Raw genomic sequence first — 24,689 nt, 5'->3', positions numbered from 1 at the left:
CTTCAAATACTACTTGAAAAATCTAATGGCCAAATGGGCGTGTAAGAGTAAAGAAATTACAATCACCCTACTGTAACTCAGATGGATAATAGTTAATTAGTTGTTATATTTTCTAAGTAATCCCCCAATAGCCAAAAGAGGAGTATTCTAAATAAACATGACTCTTAACTTGATTTTAATAGATAATTATGGTTTTCAATTTTGAATGTACACAAGTGAACACTTAAAATTTGGAAACTAGGAAGGATATAAAATTATAATGTAGCATGTAATGTAGGATAAATATATTTATATTTAATTTTATATAAATTTAAATATCTTTTATATATATTCAATAATTAAAAATTTAATTAATACCAAATTAACGATCATGACTCGATAAAAAAAAAAAAAAGTTTGAGCCATTTTTTTTGCAGTGATAATGAGGCATTATTATTATAATGAAAGAATAGTAAGCAGAAAACCATATTAATAAGCTCACTAAAAAGTAAGCATGCACATGAGGCCATTGTGTAATGAATAGTTTACATCACAGCTGGGTCACTCCTTTCACTTTTCTGAGTAATTATTTTATCTCTTCTTCCTCTTCCCTGCAAACAAAGGCCCCTGCAAACACCTAATGTCCTCTTCCATTTCAATTAACTAACTTCTTCTTCTACTCCTAAATATGGGTGGGGTAACCTCCTCCATGGCGGCCAAGTTGGCTTTCTTCCCACCTAATCCGCCTTCATACAGGGTGGTTACTGATCAACTTACTGGTTTGTTGCTGCTTGATACTTTTCCTCACCGGGAAAATGTTGACGTTTTGAAGCTTCCTACTCGAAGGGGAAACGAGATCCTCGCAATTTATATTCGGTACCCTATGGCTACTACCACTTTACTTTACTCACACGGAAACGCTGCTGATATTGGACAGATGTATGAGCTTTTTATTCAGCTTAGCATCCATCTGAAAGTCAATCTCATGGGGTAGGGTTTTTATTCTCTTTCTATTTGCAGTTTCAGTTGCCAAATTTGTTTGCAGAAAATTACAATGCTACAGTAAAACAAACAATTCCTTGGGTCTACTATCTCTGATAATTACGAGGCAATATCAAGATTGAGCCTTTTCTCTCAGGCTGCTATCGCTAATTGTTAATGCTAATGGATGTTTTTAGATTTGATTAAAACAGTGTTTATCCAGTTGTCTTTTCAGTAATGTGAATTTTTGGCTTTTGGGAGTTGTCAAATTTCGAAGACTTGGTCTTTAATTGAATCTTTGCCTATGTGATCTCATGCTTTAATTTCATGATGCATATTAAATTTAACCCTATATGGTTCTTTTGAGTTTTTGTCCTTATTTATTTAACCATCATTTAGGAAAGGCCTCTACTTTCCCCCTTTCCCACTCATCTATGTATAATTCAAATATATTAGAAGTGATTTATTTGTTTCTTCTGGATTTTATGCTAGTGATAGTGTTAGATCTAAGGACTTACGGGTCCAAGACAGTCTCCAAGGTGGTGTTTGTGAAGATGACTTTTAACGACTTCGAAAAAGCAAAGTGTTGGATCTAAACTGCTAACTGATAACCTAGTGAAACACAATTAGAGGTAGAAATCGACACCAATTCCCTCATTTGAAGGATTTGAAAAGGGAAAGATGCGAGAAATACCTACTTCCATAACTGTAAAGGTGTAAAGAACAACGAGGCTGACGTCTCATGTAATGGATTTAAGGTAATTCCAATATACCAGTACAGTGTATGCGAATAAGCAGCTAGATGTGGTGAAATCACTACCTTTGGTACTACGAAGTTATATGACCTTCAACTACAGTTTGATTAAAGGTTGATGTATATATGTGGAGTTCCATTCCATTCTCTGAACAATTCTGGCTTTGGATATGGGGGCAGTGTACTTTGCAAAACAATGAAATTTAAAATGCGGAGATACAGCCAAAATTTCCTTGTCGAGGGATAAACATATAACGCTTAGTGGTAAAGAATGTCTTCTTATGAATTTGATGTGTAGTTTCCAGGGATCCCTTTTTGCCAGTACCTTAGTTTTGACTTTTGAGATATCTACGCTGAATCTTCATGAACTTGAAAGATTAATAACTTAAAAGGAGCCCTATGTACTACTTTGGGAAGATAAATGTCCTTTTCTTCCTATGCATACTATGAGAAAAAAGAAAAAAAAGAAGGAAATATGTGGAATATCCACTTTAATCTTAAATAGAGTTCTCTTTGACAACAACACCCTGACTAGGATATTTGATGGAAATGTTGGTATTGATTAATTTTAGAAGAAGAAACATAAATTCGGAATAATGGGTTTCCTTGGTGGTTTTTATTTTCTAATTATGTGTTCTGTAGAAGTCCAGAACCTCTCGAGATTGCTATAATCATTTTTATTTTTCATCGCTTAGGAAAGGGGTTTATGATGCAACATGCCCTTAAATAGGCATATATGACTGAGAGAGAAGCAAGGACTGATTATGTTTGATGATAAGCTTTTCCTTTCAGCATTGGTCTTGCTTTAGTAAATAATGGTTCCTGTGTGGCTTGGTTTGACTACTTCAATTGAGAGATACTGAGAGGGTTTTGTGTAGATTGATCGCTCCCCCTTGGAACTTACCCCTATTAAAGGTCATCTAGAATGTTTGGTCACAAATGTATGAAAGCAAGCTTCTATTGGAGCAATCAACTTCCCTCTTTTCTGTTCTGCTGATAATACCTTTACAGAACTCGTGAAAAATCAATTCTGTTCTAGGATATTTCATTTGACAGAATGGGGTATGTTGACCTACATGTCTTTAAAGATAGGCCCTCTCACTAACACCACAAGATTTTTGGTGAATCTCGGTATGTGCCCCTTACAAGCATGTCCCATTGGGTATAATTTCCCATCATTTTCACATTATTTGGGGTTCTGTAAATTTACTTTCTTAATCTCGTGTCATCTTTCTAAAAAAGAAAAAATATTTATTAGTAATGAGTATGCTGATGTTAGTTCAAGTTTCTACCAACAGATGACAATTTCAGTAAGTAAATCTTAGAGGTATCCGAGATGCTTGATCCATTTGCTAGTTGATGATTTTGAACTCAAACAAGTTTCATCTTTTCTGTTCAAACATTTCCCAGTTCAGGGATCTGGCATGTATCTTGTCTGAGTTCCTCATAGGATCTAGCACAATTAAATAAGATTAATTGTTCTCTTCATTGAGCTAATGAATTAGTCGGAAGATAGCTTAGGTATACATCCCCTTATGAATTCTTTGTTTTGTGTTTTTAATGATGTAGGTATGACTACTCTGGCTATGGACAGTCATCTGGCAAGGTAATTGGCAATAGAATTTTCCTGGAATACTTAAGGTAGTCTCTGCATTAAGTGCTAAAGTGCATGAATTGAATTTTGATCTCCAAATGTTTTATGCAGCCAAGTGAGCAGAACACTTACGCAGATATTGAAGCTGCATACAAGTGTCTTGAAGAGAGTTATGGTGCAAAGCAGGAAGATATAATCCTTTATGGACAATCTGTTGGAAGCGGTCCCACCGCGGACCTTGCTGCTCGTTTGCCTCGACTTAGAGCAGTTATTTTGCATAGTCCAATCCTGTCAGGCTTAAGGGTCATGTATCCTGTCAAACGCACATATTGGTTTGACATTTATAAGGTAAAATAGCTTTCAATTGATCTAGTCAACTCTTTCATATTATAGCTGTAAGATTCACCTTCCTGTGCCTGGTAGTTATTTTGTGTTTGTTATAAAATAGTACTTACTAAAAATTCCGTTGCTGAACTTGAATTATTTTTGCGTTATGCAGAACATTGACAAGATCCCATTGGTTAAATGCCCTGTCCTGATCATTCATGTAAGTATAAACTTCGTCATGTACCCACCAGTTTTCTATAGTAAATTGTGTGGTGGTAGCAATAAATGAGCTTCTTAAAATAATTAACTGGCAAAATATTGATAGATAATGCAAAACATGCATGGTGAGGCTCTGTGTAATGGGACATTATGGTGGTTTACTAGGAAGAAACTGAGCCTGAAGGACCGTGTTTAACCATTCAAGAGGGAAACAAGAGGTTTTAACAGGAAATAATAAATGACAGTCAGGCCAGTACATTACTGGAGTTTCATGAAATGGTTTTATACTTCCACCCTGTCTCCACTGGGATGGGAAAAAAGATAGAAGTGAAACATGTTTATTGTTGAGCAGTTCAATCGATTAATTAACTAGGTGTCAGTCCCCAACTATTTGGGATAAGCCGTATGAATCCTCTATATCCATTCTACTCTATTCAAGCTTTATATCATCGGATTTGCCTACTCCCATTTATTTATTTTTTTCCCTTCTCTGCATGTGTGTTACTCAATAGCTTTATTTGTATTCTCATCTAAAGTAATTAACTTCTGCAGTCTTTACATGAGTCTCTTCATGTCGTGCAGGGCACTTCTGATGAAGTTGTTGACTGCTCCCATGGGAAACAGCTATGGGAGTTATGCCAGGAAAAATATGAACCATTATGGCTCAAAGGGGGAACACATTGCGACTTAGAACTATACCCCGAATACATTAGACATCTGAAGAAGTTTGTATCTACAGTTGAAAAACCACCTTCTCAGAGAAACTTATCAAGAAAAAGCGTTGACAGGCCTGAACAATCACGGAAGAGTACAGACTGTTATGAAATTCCAAGAAAAAGCACTGATCGTAGGGAGAAACCAAGAAAAAGCACTGATAAGCCGGAAAAGTTGAAAAACTATGACTACAAGTATGCTAATGATGATAAAATTTCGAAGTTAAGGATGTCTTTTGACCAAGTAGAGAGGTCTAGGAGGAGCGTGGAATTCTTTGAGAAGCCTCGAAGAAGCATCGACCAGCAAATGGAAAAAGCGCGAAAAAGTGTGGACTGGCTAGATAGAATAAGAGCTGGTTGATATATTTGTAAATTTCATGTTCAAGTCAATTGTGGGGGAGTATAATAGTGCAACAACTTAACAATTAATTTATGGTTATCGGGTGTGATTTAGTTAATGTTCAACGGAGCCTATCTGTTTCTTTTCTTCTTTGTGCTTCTTCTTTCTGTTATGAAAAGAACAAATGAGAAATATAGTTTGGCGTCTCATTACAGTTTTGAGTTTGATCAAGCCGCATTGTGAATTTATTAGCAGTATATCTTCATGTTTAGGGGTTTTTAAGTTTTTGTCCCTAAATAGTAGTAGTAACAAGAAATTCTCAATTGTGTAGGCCTTTGCTTACTTTTGTGGTTTTAACCTGCAACTAGTTAGTTGGGTAACTCATGGTACTAATTACTTTGTGTTGATGGACGGACATTTACTCAAAGGAAAAACATAATTATCGTCGGGTAAAGTAATTTCTTCTCATCTGTTTAAGCTTTGGTAAGACGAGTTACCCAGTGTTTGTGTTATTGGAAAGAATCTGGTACCTTGATGAAGTAGTCGAGAGAAATTGGGAGTGAAAGGTGTGTGTGATTTGGAGAGGATGGTATTGCAGCCTTGCATGCATCCCTTTACTGTCTTTTGGAATATTGCACTACTCATATCTGCAGAAACAAGTACCATACTTTGCACATGAATGTCTCAAATGATCTGTTAACCTTTTGGAAGTACACCAAACATGTGAAACTGCCCAGAATTTCTACGGTACGTGTTTCGCTAGAAAAGGAGCAAGAACATCAATAATCATTGGATAAAGATGAATCTCTGTACCTTCTATCCTTTTGTACTATCAGCTCTTCCTCAGTAAGTGTATGTTAAGAGTACTATAAATGAAGAAAACATTCACCAAACAGTTGAGTGTTTGAAACTTCATTTGCTTGTTGTTCTCATCTTATAAAGGTGGTTCATCTCAAGGTAATTTTCTTTTCTTTTCAATATGATATAAGAGCATATTGTTGTCGTCATAGCTAATACGAGAAGTAAGTGAATATATTAAGCTTGTTTTGTTCTCACAATCTTCTTTCGAGTATTTCTATTTGATTATCTGATGAAACATGATTATACTTCTACATGGTCTAATTCGTCATATAGTTTGTTCATTTCTTTTATGCTTTCATAAGATGATATAGCTGTATTCTGTACAATTTAGGAAGCAGTCAATGGTGTCTAAGGAGTTATTCCCATATTTGCCACCACCTCCGAAAGAAATTCCCTCAGGTGTGGTTCCTATAAAAGCTGAACCAGGGAAAGGTTGCGGATCAGTTAGTGAGAGATTGATGCCAAACTTTAATCAGATGAACAGACCTCGTCCGGGGGTCAAGGGAAAGAAGATACATCTGCTGACAAATTATTTTAGAGTATACTTTCAAGGTGGCATAAGCCAACTATATTCATACAATGTAAGTTCATTTTTTCTTGGTTTGATTACTACGTGGAAGTTAAATTTGCGGAGCTAATTATGACTCTTTCAACTCGTGAAAGGTTAATGTCCTATATGAAAATGGGGACCCTGTAACTGGAAGCAACTTAATTAGAAAAGTGATTCATAAACTCTGGGAGATATACAGCTCTGAGTTAGGAGAGCAAGTATTTGCTTCTGATGGGCAACAGAGCTTGTTCACAACTAGTCTTTTACCACAGAAGAAGCTAGATTTCACAGTTGTACTTGATGCTGCAACATCAAAAAGGTATATGAAGTCTTTAAGCATTTCATTTGATCGTAGAGCGGGTAATATTTCATCTAGCATCATTTCTTCCTCTAATATTCTCTCTCCTTTTGCTTTTTGGGATGATTGGCTTCGACTTTAGGTGCAAGACGGATGGCAACCTTAGTGGCGATGGAGAATTAAGTGAGGGTGATCAAAAGAGGCAGAAGATTATATCCCGATTCAAAACTTTCAGAATACAGATAAACTTTGTTTCCATCATCTCCTTTAAGACAATGGCTGATGGAAAGCATGGAGTAAAATCAAGAAACAATGAAGTTCTGATAGCATTAGACACCATTTTGCAACACTCTAATGCAAAAAGGTGCATACTGCATACTGATCCACAAAAGCTATTTCCAGCCATCAAACCACTCTTGACTTTCTTTCCCTCTTTTGGTCCTCGACAGGAACAGCCTTCTGCTCCGCCAATCGTACTTCCCCAACGAGATGAAGAACTTCATGGACTTGACTGGTGGTATCCTTGGATGCCGAGGTTTTCATTCGAGTTTCCAATCTGTTCAAGGTGGATTGTATTTCAACCTTGGTAAGTTAATGCACTTCCCTTTGGGTCCTTGTATTCCTTTCGAAACATTTGGAACAGTTTCAGTGATGCTTTGTACCAAACTTGGACAGATACATCTACTACAACACTTATACAGCCAGGTCCACTAGTTAACTTTTTGATGGCCAACCAAAATGTGGAAACTCCCTTCAAAATCGACTGGACTAAGGTCGCCTCAGCTTTAAACACTCTCTTGGATTTGTTGAAACTGTGTGTAATTTTCTAGTTTCTACCGCTGCAGGCAAAAATCTTGAAAAATCTCAGAATTAAGCTATTACACTCCAATAGAGAACACAAAATCACTGGACTTAGCAACAGGACATGTAAAGAGGAGAAGTAAGCTCTCAGCTTCTAAATTTATTAGATTTATTTGTTCTTAGTCTGTAATATCCTATTAATTTATTTCTCTTACCATTATGCTGTTTATTGAACAGGTTTCTTCTGCGGTCGAGGGGATCCAATAATCAAAATGACAATGGCCAGACTGTTGAGATAACTGTTTATGAATATTTTGTTAGGAGATGTGGAATAGAACTCGGTTATTCATCAAACTTGCCATGCATCAATGTGGGGAGCCAGCACAAACCCCAGTTCATTCCTGTTGAGGTGTGATAGCTTTTATTTGCTTCTGTTTTTCTCGTTATCCTACTTTTTTGAAAGATACTTGTTCTTGGAAAAATCATGTATATTCTTGAATATTTCACTAGCTCTGTTCGTTGGTTCCCTTACAACGATTCAAAAAGGAATTATCCTTACATCAAAGATCCTTATTAGTGAACAACTCGAGCCAAAAGCCGATAGAGCTCATGAAGCATTTAAATGAGGTAGCTTCACATACTTTTTCTGATTGACCATATTTTCAGGATTTTGGTTACACAATCTAAAACACTTTTCTTGCCTTGATAGGAACTTAAAGCCAACGACTATAACACAGACCCTATGCTGCGCGCTTGTGGAATCTCAATTAATAAATCTTATACTGAAGTAGAGGGAAGAGTTCTATTTCCTCCACAGGTAGTATATAGTGTTACATCTTACCTCCTTTTCAAAATTATTACTATTATATTTATATTGACATCATATAGTTCATAATGGCCTCACTTTTTAGTTGAGAGTGGGAAACAAGGAATATCTTGCTTCAAGATTTTCGCGCTGGAGCTTTAACGGCAAGGTGATGCACCACATTTTATCTAATATGTTCATTTTCTGATTGAGGAGGATATTCATTAACCTCTCCTGCAGAAGTTTGCAGATCCAAAAAGCATTGAATTTTGGGCTGTGGTGAACTTCTCTACTGGTCATGACATACGTGCTTTCTGCATTGAAATGGCGAAATTGGGTGCAATGAGAGGAATGGTGATATGATTGACTTCTTACAGATATTTGACATACATGCAAACCTTTCTACTTATTCACTGAATAGCGTATATATTCGTCTTTGTTGCAGCACATTCATCCACCATCATTTGTTTTCGAAGAGAATGCTAAGCATAAAAAGAAACCGGGATCTGTTCGAGTGAACAAGATGTTTGAACAAATAATTCCAAAATTTCGCAAGGATCCTCCTCGATTCCTTCTTTGCTTTCTTCCTGCAAAGTTTTCTAATTTATATGGTATATCAGTCAGATATACTATTTTCACATTATTAGTATTTGTATGACTCAAATATGGTTTTGACTGTCTTAGGTCCATGGAAGAAAAAGTGTCTTATGACCTTCGGAATTCGTAACCAGTGCATTGCAAAGAACAAAGTTGATGAAACTTATCTTGATAATGTTATGTTAAAAATTAATGCAAAAGTATGGGACACTAATCGCTTCTTTACATATATGTTGATCACTCGTAAAAATTCTAAAAGTTTAGTTGTGCTGCAGCTTGGTGGTCTGAATTCTATGTTATCAGCAGAAGTTTCACAGACTATCCCCTTAGTTTCTAAAGTTCCCACAATGATCTTAGCAATGGGTCTTACGCATGCCCCTTCTTCACGGTCAGATTTACCCTCCATTGCTGCAGTAAGTCCTATTATTGTAACAGTCTGGTTTGGCAAGGCTATTTTGCACAGTCAAGTTTTCTGTAATTTTATATTAATCTCTCCATATTTGTGCATTAGGTGGTCGGTTCTAGACAGTGGCCGATGATTTCTTACTATAGAGCATCTACTTGTATCCAACCACCAAAGACCGAAACTATACATTCTCTCTTTAGACCAGTTTCAGATAGGGAGGACACAGGCATGATCAGGTAGGGATTCTCCCCTGCACCTTAAAAATCCTTCATTTTCTGTTTGGTTTGCTTGGACTAATAAAGGATGAAGAAGTTGGGATTCATATCAGAAGTTTTATTTAGGTCGTATAACGCTTCTTAGGCTACATTTTTTGTTTGTGCTAGGGAGCTCCTAATGGATTTTCATGCAAGTTCAGGGAATAGGAAGCCTGAACAGATTATTATATTCAGGTGCAGAATCTTCTAATATCATTGTTTGTTTATTGTCGTTATATTACTTCTTGTTTACATAGCTATACCTCAAAATCCTTGAGGAAACCTCAGGGAAGCTAATTAGATTTGGCTCATAACATATTTGAACCTTAAAGACTTGTAAAAGGTTTTGCTAATGTAAAGTTTTTCAGACAAGGTTTAGGTGAATCTCAATTCAAGCATGTCTTTAGCGAAATGGAGGAAATTATTAAGGTCTGTTCTGTAAACTCATTTGATCAAGGTGTATATAGATTCTGCCTTGTTTCTCGAGGTTCGTAATCCACTTTACGGACCATTATAGGCCTGTAAGTTCCTGGATGAGACTTGGTCTCCTAAGTTCACTCTTATTGTTGCACAAAGAAGACATCACACAAAGTTGTTCCAAGCTAATTCCAGTGACAATATTCCTCCTGGTGAGCTTTCACATGCCTACAACTATACTAGTACTAGTAAAACCACCAGCACAGCATCAAATAAATACAATTCACAACTCCACTTTTCTAATGACAGGAACAGTCGTTGATACTAAAATTTGTCATGCGCTGTATAATAACAACTTCTACATATGTGCACATGCGGCAAGAGTTGTAAGTATTTCACTAAAAAAACAGTTTTTGGATGAAAAACATGAAGCAACAGTTTGTCGTATGCATAGTCCTATCAGGCATAGCTTCTTCCTTTATTCACTATATAATGTAGAAAACATAATGCAGGGGACTAGCAGGCCAATTCACTACTTTGTTCTGTTGGATGAAATAGGTTTCTCATCTGATACTGTGCAGGAACTAGTCCATTGTTTATGTTACGTGTAAGTTCCCCGTGGTCATGCTTGGATTTTACTCAATTCTTTGAACTTCACTGATTGTTCGAATTTGGAAAACATTTTAGGTCTCAGAGATGCACCAGTGCTATATCTGAAGGTAAGAACTATAGTCAGTGGCCTGAGTAAAAGAGTAGGCTGCTTCTCTTGCATTTCTTTTCCCCCCTTTGATTCTGAATGACTAAGATGTTTTGCAGTGGCTCCAATTCGTTATGCTCGTTTGGTTTCAGCTCAGATGTTAGAAATTATGAAGACTGAGGGGCCTGAACTGCCAATGTTGCACAAAAATGTGCGCGATACAATGTTTTTCTGCTGATCATCTGCTAAAAAGTTCAGTTTTCTTTGTGTTAAAAATGTACTGTTAACCATTAGGCAAGTCTAAAAGGCATTGGTTACATACAAGACTTTCAGATTTTGTGTACAAATTAAACCTCAGGATGTTACATCAGTATACAAGGAGGATCACTATCTATTTACTGCAAGTCTTCTTTGAAGAAAACTTTATGTTGTTACGTAAGTATAGTTAATATTCTTAAATTTCGTGCTCAATCGGAGAAACAAATAAGAAAAAAAAAGAAAACTAACTATGATAAATTGATGCAAATATATATGAATAACATATATAGTGTAATCATTAATTTGACGTAAAGATCGAACATAAATAATTTATCTTATGTCCAGAACTCTTCAACGTGTTTGAATATTAATTATCATGTTAAATATGAATTGTCTCTTATAAGATCTTTTTTATGATAAGATAGTAGAGCCTCAAAAACTCAAATTGTTACTAGAATGATTATCCTAATTTTTAGATATTAATTAACATGTCTTATTTTTATAGAAAATTTTAATACATTTTAAATAGTTCATAGTAGTTTTATACTTCACAAAATAAAAATGATGTCATCACCATCATCCAAAAGGTTTGTTAGAAAAAGAAAGTAAAAAGAAGGCAAACCTATGAGGAAGAAACATTTTTTAATTTTTGGATTGGCTTATAAGCCAAAAGCCATCGGTTAAAATTTCTAACTTATACTTTTGACTTATTTTTGTTATTATGATTTAAAAATAAATATTTTTTAATTTTACTCAAACACTTTAAAACTATTTAAAAGATATTTTAATTTAAAATTATCTAAAATAAGTCAATTCAAAACAACTTAACAAATAAAGTTAAAAAAACAGAAACTAAAAAGTTGTGGTAAAATTCGGGTAAAACATTGAAAAATATGCCACACTAATATATTCAACGAATGATAGATGACATCTTTTGCCTTTTTATTAAGGTGGAATGACCTGAAAGACCCTTGTACTTGGCTACGTTTGTCACCTAGACTCTTCTACTCACGACTTTGCCAACCGAACACTTAAAGTTATCAAGACATGTGATTTTGAACCCCTCTGAGCATGAGTATCTCTAACTCGCGCTGATGTGGCTGACACATCATTATCCACGTCAGATTAAAATTGTCACATACACAAAAATTGTCATATCATTTTTGTCATTACAAATATTTTATTTTTTTAAAAAAGAAAATCTCATATTATCTTCAGAATCAGTCTTTTAAAATTGTTTCGCCGAAAAAAATATCTCTCCGCCCACTACTTTCCGGCCACTTCATTCATAGATAGCCACCGCTGAGGCAGTCATTGTCAAGAAATCAACGCCGCCGAGTTGTTTGGCCGAAAGATCATTCAAAATTAAAAGTGGATTTCAATCAAGAGTTTCATTTTTTTCTCTCTTCTAAACCTTCTCATCTATTTGTCATTTCAATCTTGTTTTCTCTTATTTGTTTCTTCTCCCTTTTTTTCTTCTATCTCAAAGAGGAAAAAACACGTATCATAGAAAAAGGATGAAGATTTGAGAAAGATAAATGAAGTGGGGGAGAGCGGAGGGAGGCAGTGATAACTTATGAGGAAGAAGAAGAAGAGTAACAGTACAGGAATGGTCTTGGTAATCCTTTGGCTTCCTCAGATAAGAGTGGAATCATATGTATTTGGTCATGATATCAGTTCAAAGATTGCTCAGTAATTCAGATTTCAGTGAGGATCATGAGTGTCATTGTTGATTTTAGTTTGCTTAAAGCACAATGTTGGTCATCATAGTGATTGTGAAGCCATAAATGAGCATCATCCATATATAGACATCATGCCAAAAGGGGCTGACATTATAACATTAAGCTTATTTTTTTTAGATATCTTCAATTGATATTGATTGGATTGTGGATATGCATTATATGAACAGTTCATTATTTGTGGAAAAATAAAGTGCTGATAATTTTCATGTGTATGTATAGTCGTGTTCACAAGTTTGGGTTTATTATTTTCAAAAAAATTTATTCGCAAATTAAGTGTCGCATTAAGAAATCAAGACTATAAAGGATTGTTCGGCAGGGAAGGAGTTATTCTAGGATTAATTATCTTGGAATAAGTTATCTCACTAGATATATGGAACAATTTATCTATCGATATGATATAAATGGTGAGATATTTCTGAGTTGTACTCACTCTTTCATGTTTACTTGTTCACTATATTAAAAATAATTATTTAAAAAATTAAGAAATAATTTATCATTTTATCTTTATTCTACCCTTAATATTAAATATTATTCAATTATTTTCAGTGTATCAAATTTAGTATATTTAATGGGTAATATAATAATAAATTTTCTTAAGATGTCTACCAAGTGAAAAGAAAGAATAAAAAGTTTTAAATACCTCAAAAATGAAAAGGTCAAATATGATCTCACTGGGAACCAGATTGGTTAGATCGTTATAAAACGGGGCACTCGACCCGGCCCGACCAAAAAACCAAGGTCAGCTGCTACAGAAAAATTGAATTCATAATTAGCTCCTTGCGAATCTGAATTTCGCAAATTGTGTTTGTGATTTGGCAAATTGATCAAATATGTAAGTTTTAAGCATATTAATCTTGAGTTTTTTTCAATACCCAAAGCTGATTTTGTTCAATTTCATTTCAATTTTGAAGATTTTTTTTTTGTTTTTGAGTTAGGGCATACGAAGAAGTTGCTATAGAAGCCATCAAGCATGCTTTAAAGGCCCTAAGAAAGCGTCATTTAGTAGAAGAAGGGGCCCATGCCCCTGCTTTGGCTGCACTCAATAGGCCTTTCGTTTTGCAGGTGACCTTCTATTATCCAAAGCTTTTTTTTTTTTTTGTTCTTTTTCGAGTTTGTAATTTGGTTGATTTAGTTTTTTCTATTATGTTTATGACTTTATTGAGTAATGATTAATTTGAAAAAAAATAATTATTGAGTTGTGCGGAAAGGATCTGCAAGACGTTACCCAACACTAATGAACGTTTTGTATCCAATTTGGCGTTTTCATCTGTGTTTTGTTTGTTTGACATGAAAATTACAAGTGCATGTCATGTATAGAGGTGGTTCAGTGATTTAAGTTTAAAAAGCGTTCAAAATTTAAGATTCTGAGGATTGAACCTTATTATATTTTTGAAGTTATAGGTTTTTGTATCTATTATTTGTTGCAATTTTCATGGAAATTCATATATAAATTTATTCAATGCGTTGAAAGGACCATATGCTACATACATCCGCCTCTGACCATGTCGGTAGAATTTCATTAAGTTTTTTCTATCACAGTCCTTCATAGTTAGGCTTGCACATTAGTTGATTTCCTTTGTTTTATGTCTGAGCGGGATCATGGTAGACTTCCAAAATTTCAACTTTGATGTATCTTTCATCTGTTGTTTTATGTGATCTTGTATCGATCTTACTGATTGAACGAACATGAGTTCATTTACCCGAAACTTCCCAAGTTTGAGCTTTAAACTATTATGTATTCTGCTTACACTGGCGCTGGAAAACAACTTGCTTTTGGTAGTGTTTAAAGACCAAGTTACATGTGGATGGACCTTGTTCCCTAATCAGTTATATGCACCAGCTCCTTGTTGGCAATTAAAAAAAGAAGAAGTTAAAAAAATGGAAACTGAACATATAGTGACCATTAATGTTTATGTAAAGAGAGAAAAGAAGATAGAGAAACTCTTGTGAGTTGATATCCTCAAAAAAAAAAACTCTTGTGAGTTGCGTGATTAATGACATACATGAGAGCTCTTTTTGTATATGAGTTTGAGCTAATAATTAATACAACTTCCCTAGTTCTTCTGATTCTTATTTATCGTAAGATAACAAAAGATCTCTATGTGATGTTCTTATGATTTTCTTAACTATTTTCCCTCAAAGAAACTAATCCAGTCATGAGACAAACTGATTTTTCACTGCATGAGACTGACTTGGCGATGACACAATTTGTGCATACATCAGAATTTACTGGATTTGAGGTGATGCATGCTACCAGCTTGACGACAAAGACTATCATGCTGTCAGCGTAACAGATCATTGTTCAATTCATACTGTGATAATATGATGTTGAATGGGAAATGTGAGCCATTAATTTTTTTTTTTTTTGAGAAAAGGTAACTTAAATGTGAACCATTAATTTGACTGCATAAACTGCTAACTTTGGAACCTCAACTCCATCAGCGGAGGACTTCAGGGCCATGGTTTCACATTTTCAATCATTTTAACGAGATTAATCTCTGGAAGACGGAATTTGATACCAAGTGAAACAAGAAAGAGAAAAATCTTTTTAAATAGAGTGTTAACAACATAAAATAGGATTCTATATAGAGGAGCTTTAAGCTAATCAAATAAGGGAAGTTTTCTAATTCTTTGTGTTCCTTTTGTTAGGACATGATAGTGGAAAATGTTTTACGGAGTATTGTTGTCAACTCTCTTAACTTTCAAGATCACTTGGTATGCATGATGTAGAATTTACTTATTGCCCTTAAATCGTGCTTAAGGAATGAGATGCAAGTTGAACTGACCAACTGCTGCTTTCTACATAGAAATTTTAACTACAATCTGTCCATGTGGATGTTTTTGCACTCAGTCACTTCTCTTGTGGCTGTTCGTTGCTGATTAAGCTGTCTGCGTGCTTATGTTATTCCTATGGTTTTAGGGTTCAGAGTGGAAAGAGAAAGCTGAAAATCTTGAAGTGGAACTTCAACAATGCTACAAAGCTCAAGCACGACTGTCAGAGCAGCTTGTGGTGGAAGTAGCTGAATCCAGAGCATCAAAATCTTTACTTCAGGAGAAGGAAACTCTCATTACTGACCTTCAAAATGAGCTAAATCAAGCAAGGTGTTATTCTCATGCTTCTAAAACATTTGATGTCTTAAATTACACTCTTCCCTTTGCGACCAAAAAGAAGCACGTGAAAAGTAATAAAAGGACTAAAGGAATACACAAGGGATTGCTTAAAATTAGTTGGACAAAAACTTCAGTAATATGATCCTTACCAAGGTTTCAAGCTTCTGAATGAACTTTCATGGTTAAGATTATTAAATAGTATATTAATTTCCCCATTTAATAAATTAAGTTTTATTTTGGATGTCCTAAGATGAGCTCAACTGTTTTACTTTGGTTGCCAGGATGGAGTTTAACTGCTCAATTACTTTCATTGATGAGTGTGCTGCAGGGATGAATGTTCACATTTAACTGAACTTCTTGCGGAAAAGACTAAAGGTTTGGAATTGCTTATGGCTGAGCACCAGGACCTTAAAGCACAACTTGAAGCAATGACTCTGAGAGCAAACAATGCTGAGGCAGAAAATAAAACGTTGGTTGACCGATGGATGCTGCAGAAGATGCAGGATGCTGAGCGCCTCAACGAGGTATTGAGTAATTCTCACTGTTTATCCTTTGTGTGCTTTGCTATTTGTGGTTCTTTAATATTTTGAACCTCTGATTGTTCATAAAAATTGAGTGTTCATCGCGCCTCGATACTTTTAGAGAGCTAAGATGCATTTTCTGTTGCAGTAATAAATTGTACTTTAATTACTAATGTATCCCAAAATTCAAGAAGCCTGCATTTTTTTAGGTTTGTTGTCATGGAGATTTCTCTACACTTAATATAATCCTCAACCTGTTAAGTTGTTCTTATATCCTTCAACTACTGTCCCTGTTACCCATCCATGTGGCACATTCTCTCTTTTATGATGGTAGTTTTTGTGCCAGCTTTTGCATACCTCGACTACTCCACTAGTATTTGGTACCTCCAACCAGCAAAGGTACCGAATAACTCTATCCATCAAGACTTAAGTAGATGGGAGAAATAATCATAGTGGTTTTATCACTACTGGGATTTGAAACTTGTCATGTGGTTTTCACTCACTTCATTGACCACTAGGCCACGCTATTGGATGCTCTCCATGTGGCACACTATTTTTTTTAAAGACTTCCATGATAAAGAACTACTGCTGAATAAGGGGAAAAAATGATAAAGAACTACGCTAACTTTAGAAGCTTATATTTTAGTGTAATCTACTGCCTTTGGGATGTGGACAGATGAATGATATAAAGCCACCCTAAGGTAAAGGAGTATCATATTTTATGATTACTCAAATATTAACTTGTGGTTCTTTAAATATATGGGAAAGAAAGCGCCCATACTGTAACTACATATGCTCAATATTTTACTTTCCCTCATGCTGGAGTGGCTGGTGGTGATCGGTGTAGGATTTCATTACTTGGGTATCTCCAGTATCATGCAAAATTTCTGAGATCTGGAAATGAACTGTTATTGGTTTGTGAACATGTATCTTTTGCCTTTTAATTACCATAAGTTTGTGACATTTTGGCAGTAGTCCTCCATGCTAAAACTTTTAATCATGTTGTTCTGCCATCCGCAATAAGTGGCGAGCTCCATCTCTTAGCAAGTTATTCTACAACAAAATTCAAATCTTTGACAGGTTTGGCTAATCCATTGGAACTGCCAATGATCATATCTGCCATTCTCCTAATAGAATAGTAGGGTTAGGGGAACTATATTTTCTAGCATTTTTTATATGTTTACAATGATTTACCCATGATAGGTTCTCTTGCATTTTCTTATTTGTTATTTGTTGTGTTGCTAGGCTAATGCTCTCTATGGAGACATGCTTGATAAGGTCAAGGCCGCCAGTATAGAAAAACTTGCTCGTCAACAAGTGGACGGCGTGGTCCGCCAAAGTGAAGATGGTGCAGAATTTTACGTAGAATCTTCCATCCCTAGTACATGCAAGCAAAGGATCCCCGCCCATGATGGTGGTTGTGCCTCGATTGTTTTTGAGTATAACTCAAGTAAATTGATAAGCGGAGGTCAGGATCGAGCAATTAAAATGTGGGATACCACAAGCGGATCATTAACCAACAGTCTTTATGGTTGTCTGGGTTCTGTTCTTGATCTTTCCGTTACACATGATAACAAATTCATCATAGCAGCAAGTAGTTCAAATAATTTGTATGTGTGGGATGCAAATTCAGGCAGGATACGGCACACTCTTACTGGGCACATGGACAAGGTTTGTGCAGTTGATGTGAGCAAATTTTCAAGTCGCCATGTGGTGAGTGCTGCATATGATCGCACAATAAAAGTTTGGGATCTGCAGAAGGGTTACTGTAACAACACTATCATATTTCACAGTAACTGTAACAGTCTTGCGTTTAGCATGGATGCCCTGACTATCTGTTCTGGTCATGTTGATGGTAATCTTAGATTATGGGATGTTCAAACAGGCAAGCTTCTGAGTGAAGTTGCTGCACATTCACAGGCTGTTACATCAGTTTCACTCTCTCGGAATGGAAACATGATATTAACCAGTGGGAGAGACAACTTGCACAATCTATTCGATATACGCACCCTTGAAATTTGTGGCACTTTCAGATCAAATGCAAATCGAGTTGCATCTAATTGGAGCCGATCCTGTATTAGTGCCGATGACGGTTATGTTACTGCAGGTTCTGTTGATGGATCTGTTCATATTTGGTCAGTATCAAACGGTAAAATGGTAAGCACATTGAAAGAACACACATCCTCTGTGCTTTGTTGTTCATGGAGTGGTCTTGGTAATCCTTTGGCCACCTCAGATAAGAGTGGAACCATATGTATTTGGTCATGATATCAGTTCAACGATTGCTCAGTAATTCAGATTTCAGTGAGGATCATGAGTGTCATTGTTGATTTTAGTTTGCTTAAAGCATAAAGTTGGTCATCATATTGATTGTGAAGCCACATTGGAGGCTGACATTGTAAATACCACATCAAGTTTTAAAGTTGAAAAAAATTTAGATATCTTTAGTTGGTATTAATTGCATTCTAGATATACATCATGCACTGTTCATTATTTGTGGAATAATAAAGTGGTATTTCCTTGTGTTATTTTTCATGTGTATGTATAGTCGTGCTCACAAGTTTGGGTCTTGAATCATCAAACATTTCTCTCCATCTCAAAATAAGTGTCGTTTTGGTATTAAAATATAATGCTAAAATAAGTGTCCCGTTAGGAATTTAAGACAACAGTGGTTATTGTTTAGACTATACCCTTACATCAAAAAAGTACTAAATAGAGTTCAATTATTAAGAAATATCTAATTATAAGTACAGAATAATTTAGTAAATATATCTTACATTTTTTTTCTAATAATTATAGCTACAGAATAATTTAGCAAATATATCTTACATTTTTTTTCTGATAAGTACGAAATTAGTTAAAATGATACTTATTTTGAAACAGAGGACATTGGAAATAATTAATTTCGGAGAATCTTCCAACTAATTAGGAAGAAAGATAAGAGTTTTTATCACTTAAGAGTTACGCTAATACTTGTCTATGATTTGCTGTCATACTGCGATTGCATAGGGGTAAGACCAATTACATTTGAAAACTTAGAACAGAGGCAATTGTTTTGGAGTTTAAGTTTTATACTCTAACGATATAAACTATACTTATATAATCAAATCAATTATGACTAAAAAAGGTAATTACACACGATTTTTTATGATACGTATCAGTTAATAACTTGAAAAACTGGTTATTAACCTACAATAATAAGTTATTAATCGTTTAAGAAATGCTTACCGTAACTTTGTATATAAATCAAATTTATTGCATAGCTGACAACTTAATAATCATGAAATACTTTACTTAGAGGCAGATCTATAATATTACAAGTTCTTTCATATATTTATTAAGAAATTGACTAAATATTTTACTCTAAAACTTTAATTATTATATACTCCCTCTATTTTAATTTATGTGACACTTTTTCGTTTTTCAAGAGTCAAACAGTTTAAGTTTGACAGGGACTTGCGCATGAAATCTTTAATCTTTTTGAAATGAAACTAATGTTTTTGTATACTGCGTAAAAAGAACTATAAGTCATAAGAATTGATTATTCAAAATGTTTAAAATTCTATGAAAATAATTTACTGTCAAAGCTAGACTTGTTTGAATCTCGAAATCTAAAAAATATCACATAAAATGAGAAAGAGGGAGTATTAATTTGAAATTATTATTAAAACTCAAAAACTTCAAATTCTAAATCCGCGCCTAAATCGAGCAAACTCACAGCATGCATAAAATACTATAGATGACATGTATAACATGTTTACATACGTTACTTCATAATTTTGTTTAAATTGTCAATGAAGCCAAGGCATTATGTTTATTAAGCAAACTAAAACTAAAACAAGTACAAGCCGCGTTTATAAAAGCAACAGTGTTGTAATCTTTTCCTCTTATTTTTCCATTTTCAAATGTGAAAAGTTAATGGAATAGAAACGGTTCAAACCCTCTATCTACACATTAACAGAAAACATAACTTGCATGTTCTAGTTAATCACTTTTAAAATAACCGCATAATACATATACGTGCACGTTTAACTTGATCTACATTCAAGTTCTTCAATTTTGAGTGTGTATAGATAAATACATGTTTTCTACATAACATAATATATGTAGGGTGTGAATAGCCACACAGGACAGATAAAATATATGCATACATAAACCAGTGGCAGAGCCACATATAGTTAACACCCCTTCGTCGGAAAATTACATTGTGTAGCTAGGATAAAAATTATTTTATATGTATATATATTACATATTGACATTCCTTAGCTTCTATACGATTTTATTTCTAAATATTTTGACACCCCTTAAATAAAATTCTAACTCCGCCGCTGACATAAACATGGCTATTTAACTTGACTATACTCTCCAATTTTGAGTGTATACAAGTAGATGCACGTCTTCTACATATCATAATTAACTTGACTTAGGCATGGCAACGGGGTGGGACGGATGCGGGGTTGGGGCAGGTTTAAGGGTATGTGGGACGGCGTGGATTTTAAGGTTGTGTAGGATGGGGGGGAGGGGGGAGGGGGTTGCGGGTGGGTATATGTGATTTTATGTGGGTTCAAATTTTTTTTTAATTTTTTTTTATATGTTATAAGGGCGATAGATCATAATTTATTAAGATTATTTCTTTTAAGCTACTAAAATATTCAAGATAGTAAATGAAAATGGTTCAATAAAAGATAATTCAATTTCTTACTTTGTTTCCTAATTGAGCTCTAAAAAATGAGTCACTATCCTATTATATTAATACAATTTAATGAAAAAATAAATTTACTTTTAGTATCAAACTTAACTAGAAAAAAAATATTAAAATAAGTAAGAGAGGGAGGGGTGGGTGGGGGGGCATGGGGCATGGGGCATGTTGAAAATGAAAAAGAAAATGTTATGTGGGGCGAAATTTTCCATGTTAAGCTCAACCCACCCCGCTCCATTATCATTCCTAACTTAACTTCAAGCTGACATTTAAATCTTCTAATTTTGAGTGTGTACAAATCAACACACATATCTTAGCATAATACAAGTTTTAATATTTATTATATATGCTTAATGTCAATTAAAACAAGTTAAAAGAATACGTTTATCTATTATGCCTGAAATATACTTCAATCTGAAATTATGGTAAATGCAAAGAACTAGACTAACAAATAAGAGCGCAAAACATAAAAGATCTACCAGAAAATTTTGAAATTGAAAGAAAAAATTGATATGGTCTTGATTTCATTTGGTTTTAATTTTTAAATTTAAAAGGCGACCAACAACAAATATTGATTTGATTTTAGTTTTAAACAGAAAATATTCGAGAAAATTAAACCAAATCGATTATATATATATATATATATATATATATATATATATATATATATATATTCTTATTTTCAGTGAAAACCCTTGAGCAGGACCTTTTTCTTGGTAATTAATGGCTTTTATTACCTACTATAAGAGATCTGTGTAACTTTTTTCTTTTTCTTTTTTCTTTTTTCAGCTCAAGTTAACAAAACAAAACAAAAACATATATATGTTTTTTTTGGTAATAAAAACAGAAAAACGACCTGATTTAGTATTTAATTAAATTGAATTTTAGTCTTTATAATAAGTAATTTTTTCTTCCTTTAATTTATATTAGAACCACATTAATATTTTAAACATTGTGTTTTAGTTAAATGTTGTTAAATTAATCAAAGAGGAAAATAGTAGTAGTTGAATGGGGTAATTAAAAACATTTCTTCCCGCAACAAACTACGCTGACCCTTCAACAAGAATTCATTAGTTTTTTTTCCAAAAAAAGATATCTGAAATTCAGTTATAGCAAAAAACGGTCATACATCAAAGGTCGTGATGGAATGGTTTGGATTTCTTCATCCTTAGTGACAAGTTTTCAGTTCGAGCTCCTCAGACGAAGAAAGAAAAAATCATGTTGGAAGCGCCATCCCTGGATGATTCAGATTTCTCCATCCTTAATTAACATGTTTGGGTTTGAAGTCCTAAATCTTGTACTCTGATTACCAAGTTTATCACGACCCAAGGTAGCCCCTAGGCGGAACATGGCGTATAAGACTCCATACAAGCCACTTAGCATTCATCATACAATATAATAGAATAATATAAGAGATTTAAAGGACAGTTTTAACGTATAAAAATTTTATAGAGAAAAGTGAAAGTCTAAACATAGTCTGAAAACCATTTGGTACATATGTGGAAGCGTTATCCTGAAAAATAAGCGTTGCAATACACGAATCCAAATTTAATGAGAACCCAATACATAAACTTTCTACATACAACTCATGACATATTATTACAAAGTTTCTTAACAATATAACTAACGTTCGTCATTCTCTTTTAATACCAACAAATTAACGTGTTCAACTTGCAAACTCTTTTTCACCTTTTATTGCATATAATATTGCATAAAACCATTTCTTCTAACTGCTCATCGCCTTACTAAAAAAGTTACCTTTATTTCCTTCTTTATCTGTTAAAAGGTTTTCTTCTGATCAATTTGTAAAAACCAAAAAACCCCACACTTATAAATTGCATTTGCTTGTGTAAGCAAAATGTATAGAAGACCCATTGCTTCATAACATCATAATTTTATTTCAATATTTTCACCACTTCTTTTATTATTGTTGAGTGTTATTTCTTCCATAAGCAATCAATCACTTGTTTCATTTATCTATAAAAGGCCCTCTTCATAGTCATCTAAAATAATCACATCTTGAGTCTCTCTTATCTTTCAAAATGAAGAAGTTGTTTCTAGTTCTTTTCACCTTAGCTTTGGTACTTAGGCTCGGGGAGAGTTTCGATTTCCACGAGAAAGAATTAGAGACTGAGGAAAAATTCTGGGAGTTGTATGAGAGATGGAGAAGCCATCACACTGTATCGAGGAGCCTTGACGAGAAACACAAGAGGTTTAATGTGTTTAAGGCTAATGTTCATTATGTTCACAACTTCAACAAGAAGGATAAGCCTTATAAGTTGAAACTGAATAAGTTTGCAGACATGACTAACCATGAATTCAGACAGCATTATGCTGGTTCTAAGATTAAGCATCATCGTACTTTGCTTGGAGCTTCACGAGCAAATGGAACTTTCATGTACGCCAACGAGGATAATGTCCCTCCTTCTATTGACTGGAGGAAGAAAGGTGCTGTCACTCCTGTCAAAGATCAAGGACAGTGTGGTAAGAAATTAGTAACAAGTCATTGATCATTTTCTTGTATAATTTTAGTGTACGTTCAGGTCAGTTTGTATGCATCTCGACTATTCCACTTAGTATCTCCTATCTCCCACCACGCAAAATCCCTTACATCATCTAGTATAATGACATATAAAAGGGTAAAAAATATAATACTTATGACTTTCTGTAATATGATAGCTAACTGATGGAATATCTTTTTGTGTGTTATAGGAAGTTGCTGGGCATTTTCAACTGTGGTCGCGGTAGAGGGGATAAACCAAATCAAAACAAAGAAATTAGTATCTTTGTCGGAGCAAGAACTTGTTGACTGTGACACTACAGAAAACCAAGGATGCAATGGAGGATTGATGGACCCGGCATTTGACTTCATCAAGAAGAGGGGCGGCATCACAACAGAGGAGAGGTATCCTTATAAGGCTGAAGATGACAAGTGTGACATTCAAAAGGTAAGACTCTATTGCATCAGTAGGATGTCTTAATTAGACCAGTCTTGTTTCTAATACATGGGCATGAATTTTATCGAATCAACAGAGGAATACTCCGGTGGTTTCAATTGACGGACACGAGGATGTTCCTCCTAATGATGAGGATGCACTGCTTAAAGCAGTAGCCAACCAGCCTATTTCTGTAGCTATAGACGCTTCAGGTTCTCAGTTCCAGTTCTACTCTGAGGTAAAATGATACACCATTGTCTCTCAAGTTCAAAAGTGTTTACTAGCTATAAACATTTCTGAAACTGTAAATATGGCAGGGCGTATTCACCGGAGAATGTGGTACTGAGTTGGACCATGGTGTGGCTATTGTGGGGTATGGCACAACCGTCGATGGAACCAAATACTGGATTGTGAAGAACTCATGGGGAGCTGAATGGGGAGAAAAAGGATACATTAGAATGCAGCGCAAGGTTGACGCTGAAGAGGGGTTGTGTGGTATAGCAATGCAACCATCCTACCCCATCAAGACTTCAAGCAACCCGACAGGATCTCCTGCAGCCACACCTAAGGATGAACTCTAAGTTAAATGCACACAGCCTCATCTGTGCTTATTTTAGTCTTTACAAAAGTATTAGGCATCTACTAGGAAAGATGTCAATTTACATAAGATACACTTAACTTCATGTTGTCAATTTGTAGACTGCATTTTGGAATTTGATTTGATTAAGTTCATCTACTAAATCATTGGTATTACTATGCTTGATATTGCTTTCAAACACAAACCACCTCATTTAAGACTTAAAAACAAATTAAGATATAGAATTCACGT

At 34.7% G+C, this 24,689-nt stretch overlaps 4 protein-coding genes across 4 annotated transcripts; all 4 read left to right on the top strand.

Moving 5' to 3' along the window:
* Positions 1–470: 470 nt before the first annotated feature.
* Positions 471–5,138, top strand: LOC101252676 (uncharacterized). Its single transcript, XM_004236249.5, has 5 exons — positions 471–969; positions 3,284–3,320; positions 3,420–3,656; positions 3,808–3,855; positions 4,437–5,138. Exons 1-5 carry the CDS (start codon positions 668–670, stop codon positions 4,926–4,928), a joined length of 1,116 nt encoding a protein of 371 aa, XP_004236297.2. The 5' UTR covers positions 471–667; the 3' UTR covers positions 4,929–5,138.
* A 127-nt stretch (positions 5,139–5,265) lies between these two features.
* On the top strand, positions 5,266–11,052 carry LOC101261608 (protein argonaute 4B-like). Its single transcript, XM_069295247.1, has 23 exons — positions 5,266–5,864; positions 6,100–6,349; positions 6,432–6,637; positions 6,759–6,980; positions 7,066–7,202; positions 7,292–7,389; positions 7,462–7,556; positions 7,655–7,826; positions 7,928–8,044; positions 8,127–8,234; positions 8,329–8,391; positions 8,463–8,576; positions 8,668–8,833; positions 8,907–9,019; positions 9,095–9,232; positions 9,331–9,461; positions 9,609–9,674; positions 9,848–9,908; positions 9,997–10,108; positions 10,206–10,282; positions 10,409–10,503; positions 10,584–10,615; positions 10,713–11,052. Exons 2-23 carry the CDS (start codon positions 6,110–6,112, stop codon positions 10,829–10,831), a joined length of 2,682 nt encoding a protein of 893 aa, XP_069151348.1. The 5' UTR covers positions 5,266–5,864; positions 6,100–6,109; the 3' UTR covers positions 10,832–11,052.
* A 1,410-nt stretch (positions 11,053–12,462) lies between these two features.
* On the top strand, positions 12,463–18,666 carry LOC101253273 (autophagy-related protein 16). Its single transcript, XM_004236251.5, has 5 exons — positions 12,463–13,425; positions 13,529–13,655; positions 15,514–15,695; positions 16,033–16,228; positions 17,471–18,666. Coding segments are annotated over exons 1-5 (1,530 nt in total). The 5' UTR covers positions 12,463–13,423; the 3' UTR covers positions 18,494–18,666.
* Positions 18,667–22,817: 4,151 nt separating this feature from the next.
* CysEP (KDEL-tailed cysteine endopeptidase CysEP) lies at positions 22,818–24,601 on the top strand. Its single transcript, NM_001329962.1, is given in 4 exon segments — positions 22,818–23,408; positions 23,637–23,872; positions 23,958–24,098; positions 24,178–24,601. Coding segments are annotated over 4 exon segments (1,083 nt in total). The 5' UTR covers positions 22,818–22,966; the 3' UTR covers positions 24,442–24,601.
* The last annotated feature ends 88 nt before the right edge of the window (positions 24,602–24,689 follow it).

This window comes from Solanum lycopersicum, chromosome 3, assembly GCF_036512215.1.
Source record: "Solanum lycopersicum chromosome 3, SLM_r2.1".
In the NCBI taxonomy this organism is placed as follows: domain Eukaryota; kingdom Viridiplantae; phylum Streptophyta; class Magnoliopsida; order Solanales; family Solanaceae; genus Solanum; species Solanum lycopersicum.
Note: the sequence above shows the minus strand (reverse complement) of the source record. Positions and strands in the feature narration are given on the sequence as shown.

Excerpts from the sequence above, each read along its gene's own strand:
- LOC101261608 (XM_069295247.1), top strand. The coding sequence starts at position 6,110 with ATGGTGTCTAAGGAGTTATTCCCATATTTGCCACCACCTCCGAAAGAA. Across the intron at positions 6,350-6,431 it reads GCCAACTATATTCATACAAT|GTTAATGTCCTATATGAAAA; the intron begins GTAAGTTCATTT and ends AACTCGTGAAAG. Across the intron at positions 9,233-9,330 it reads ATTTACCCTCCATTGCTGCA|GTGGTCGGTTCTAGACAGTG; the intron begins GTAAGTCCTATT and ends TTTGTGCATTAG.
- LOC101253273 (XM_004236251.5), top strand. Across the intron at positions 13,656-15,513 it reads ATAGGCCTTTCGTTTTGCAG|GGTTCAGAGTGGAAAGAGAA; the intron begins GTGACCTTCTAT and ends CTATGGTTTTAG. Across the intron at positions 15,696-16,032 it reads AATGAGCTAAATCAAGCAAG|GGATGAATGTTCACATTTAA; the intron begins GTGTTATTCTCA and ends AGTGTGCTGCAG.
- LOC101252676 (XM_004236249.5), top strand. The coding sequence starts at position 668 with ATGGGTGGGGTAACCTCCTCCATGGCGGCCAAGTTGGCTTTCTTCCCA. Across the intron at positions 970-3,283 it reads CTGAAAGTCAATCTCATGGG|GTATGACTACTCTGGCTATG; the intron begins GTAGGGTTTTTA and ends TTAATGATGTAG. Across the intron at positions 3,657-3,807 it reads ATTGGTTTGACATTTATAAG|AACATTGACAAGATCCCATT; the intron begins GTAAAATAGCTT and ends TGCGTTATGCAG.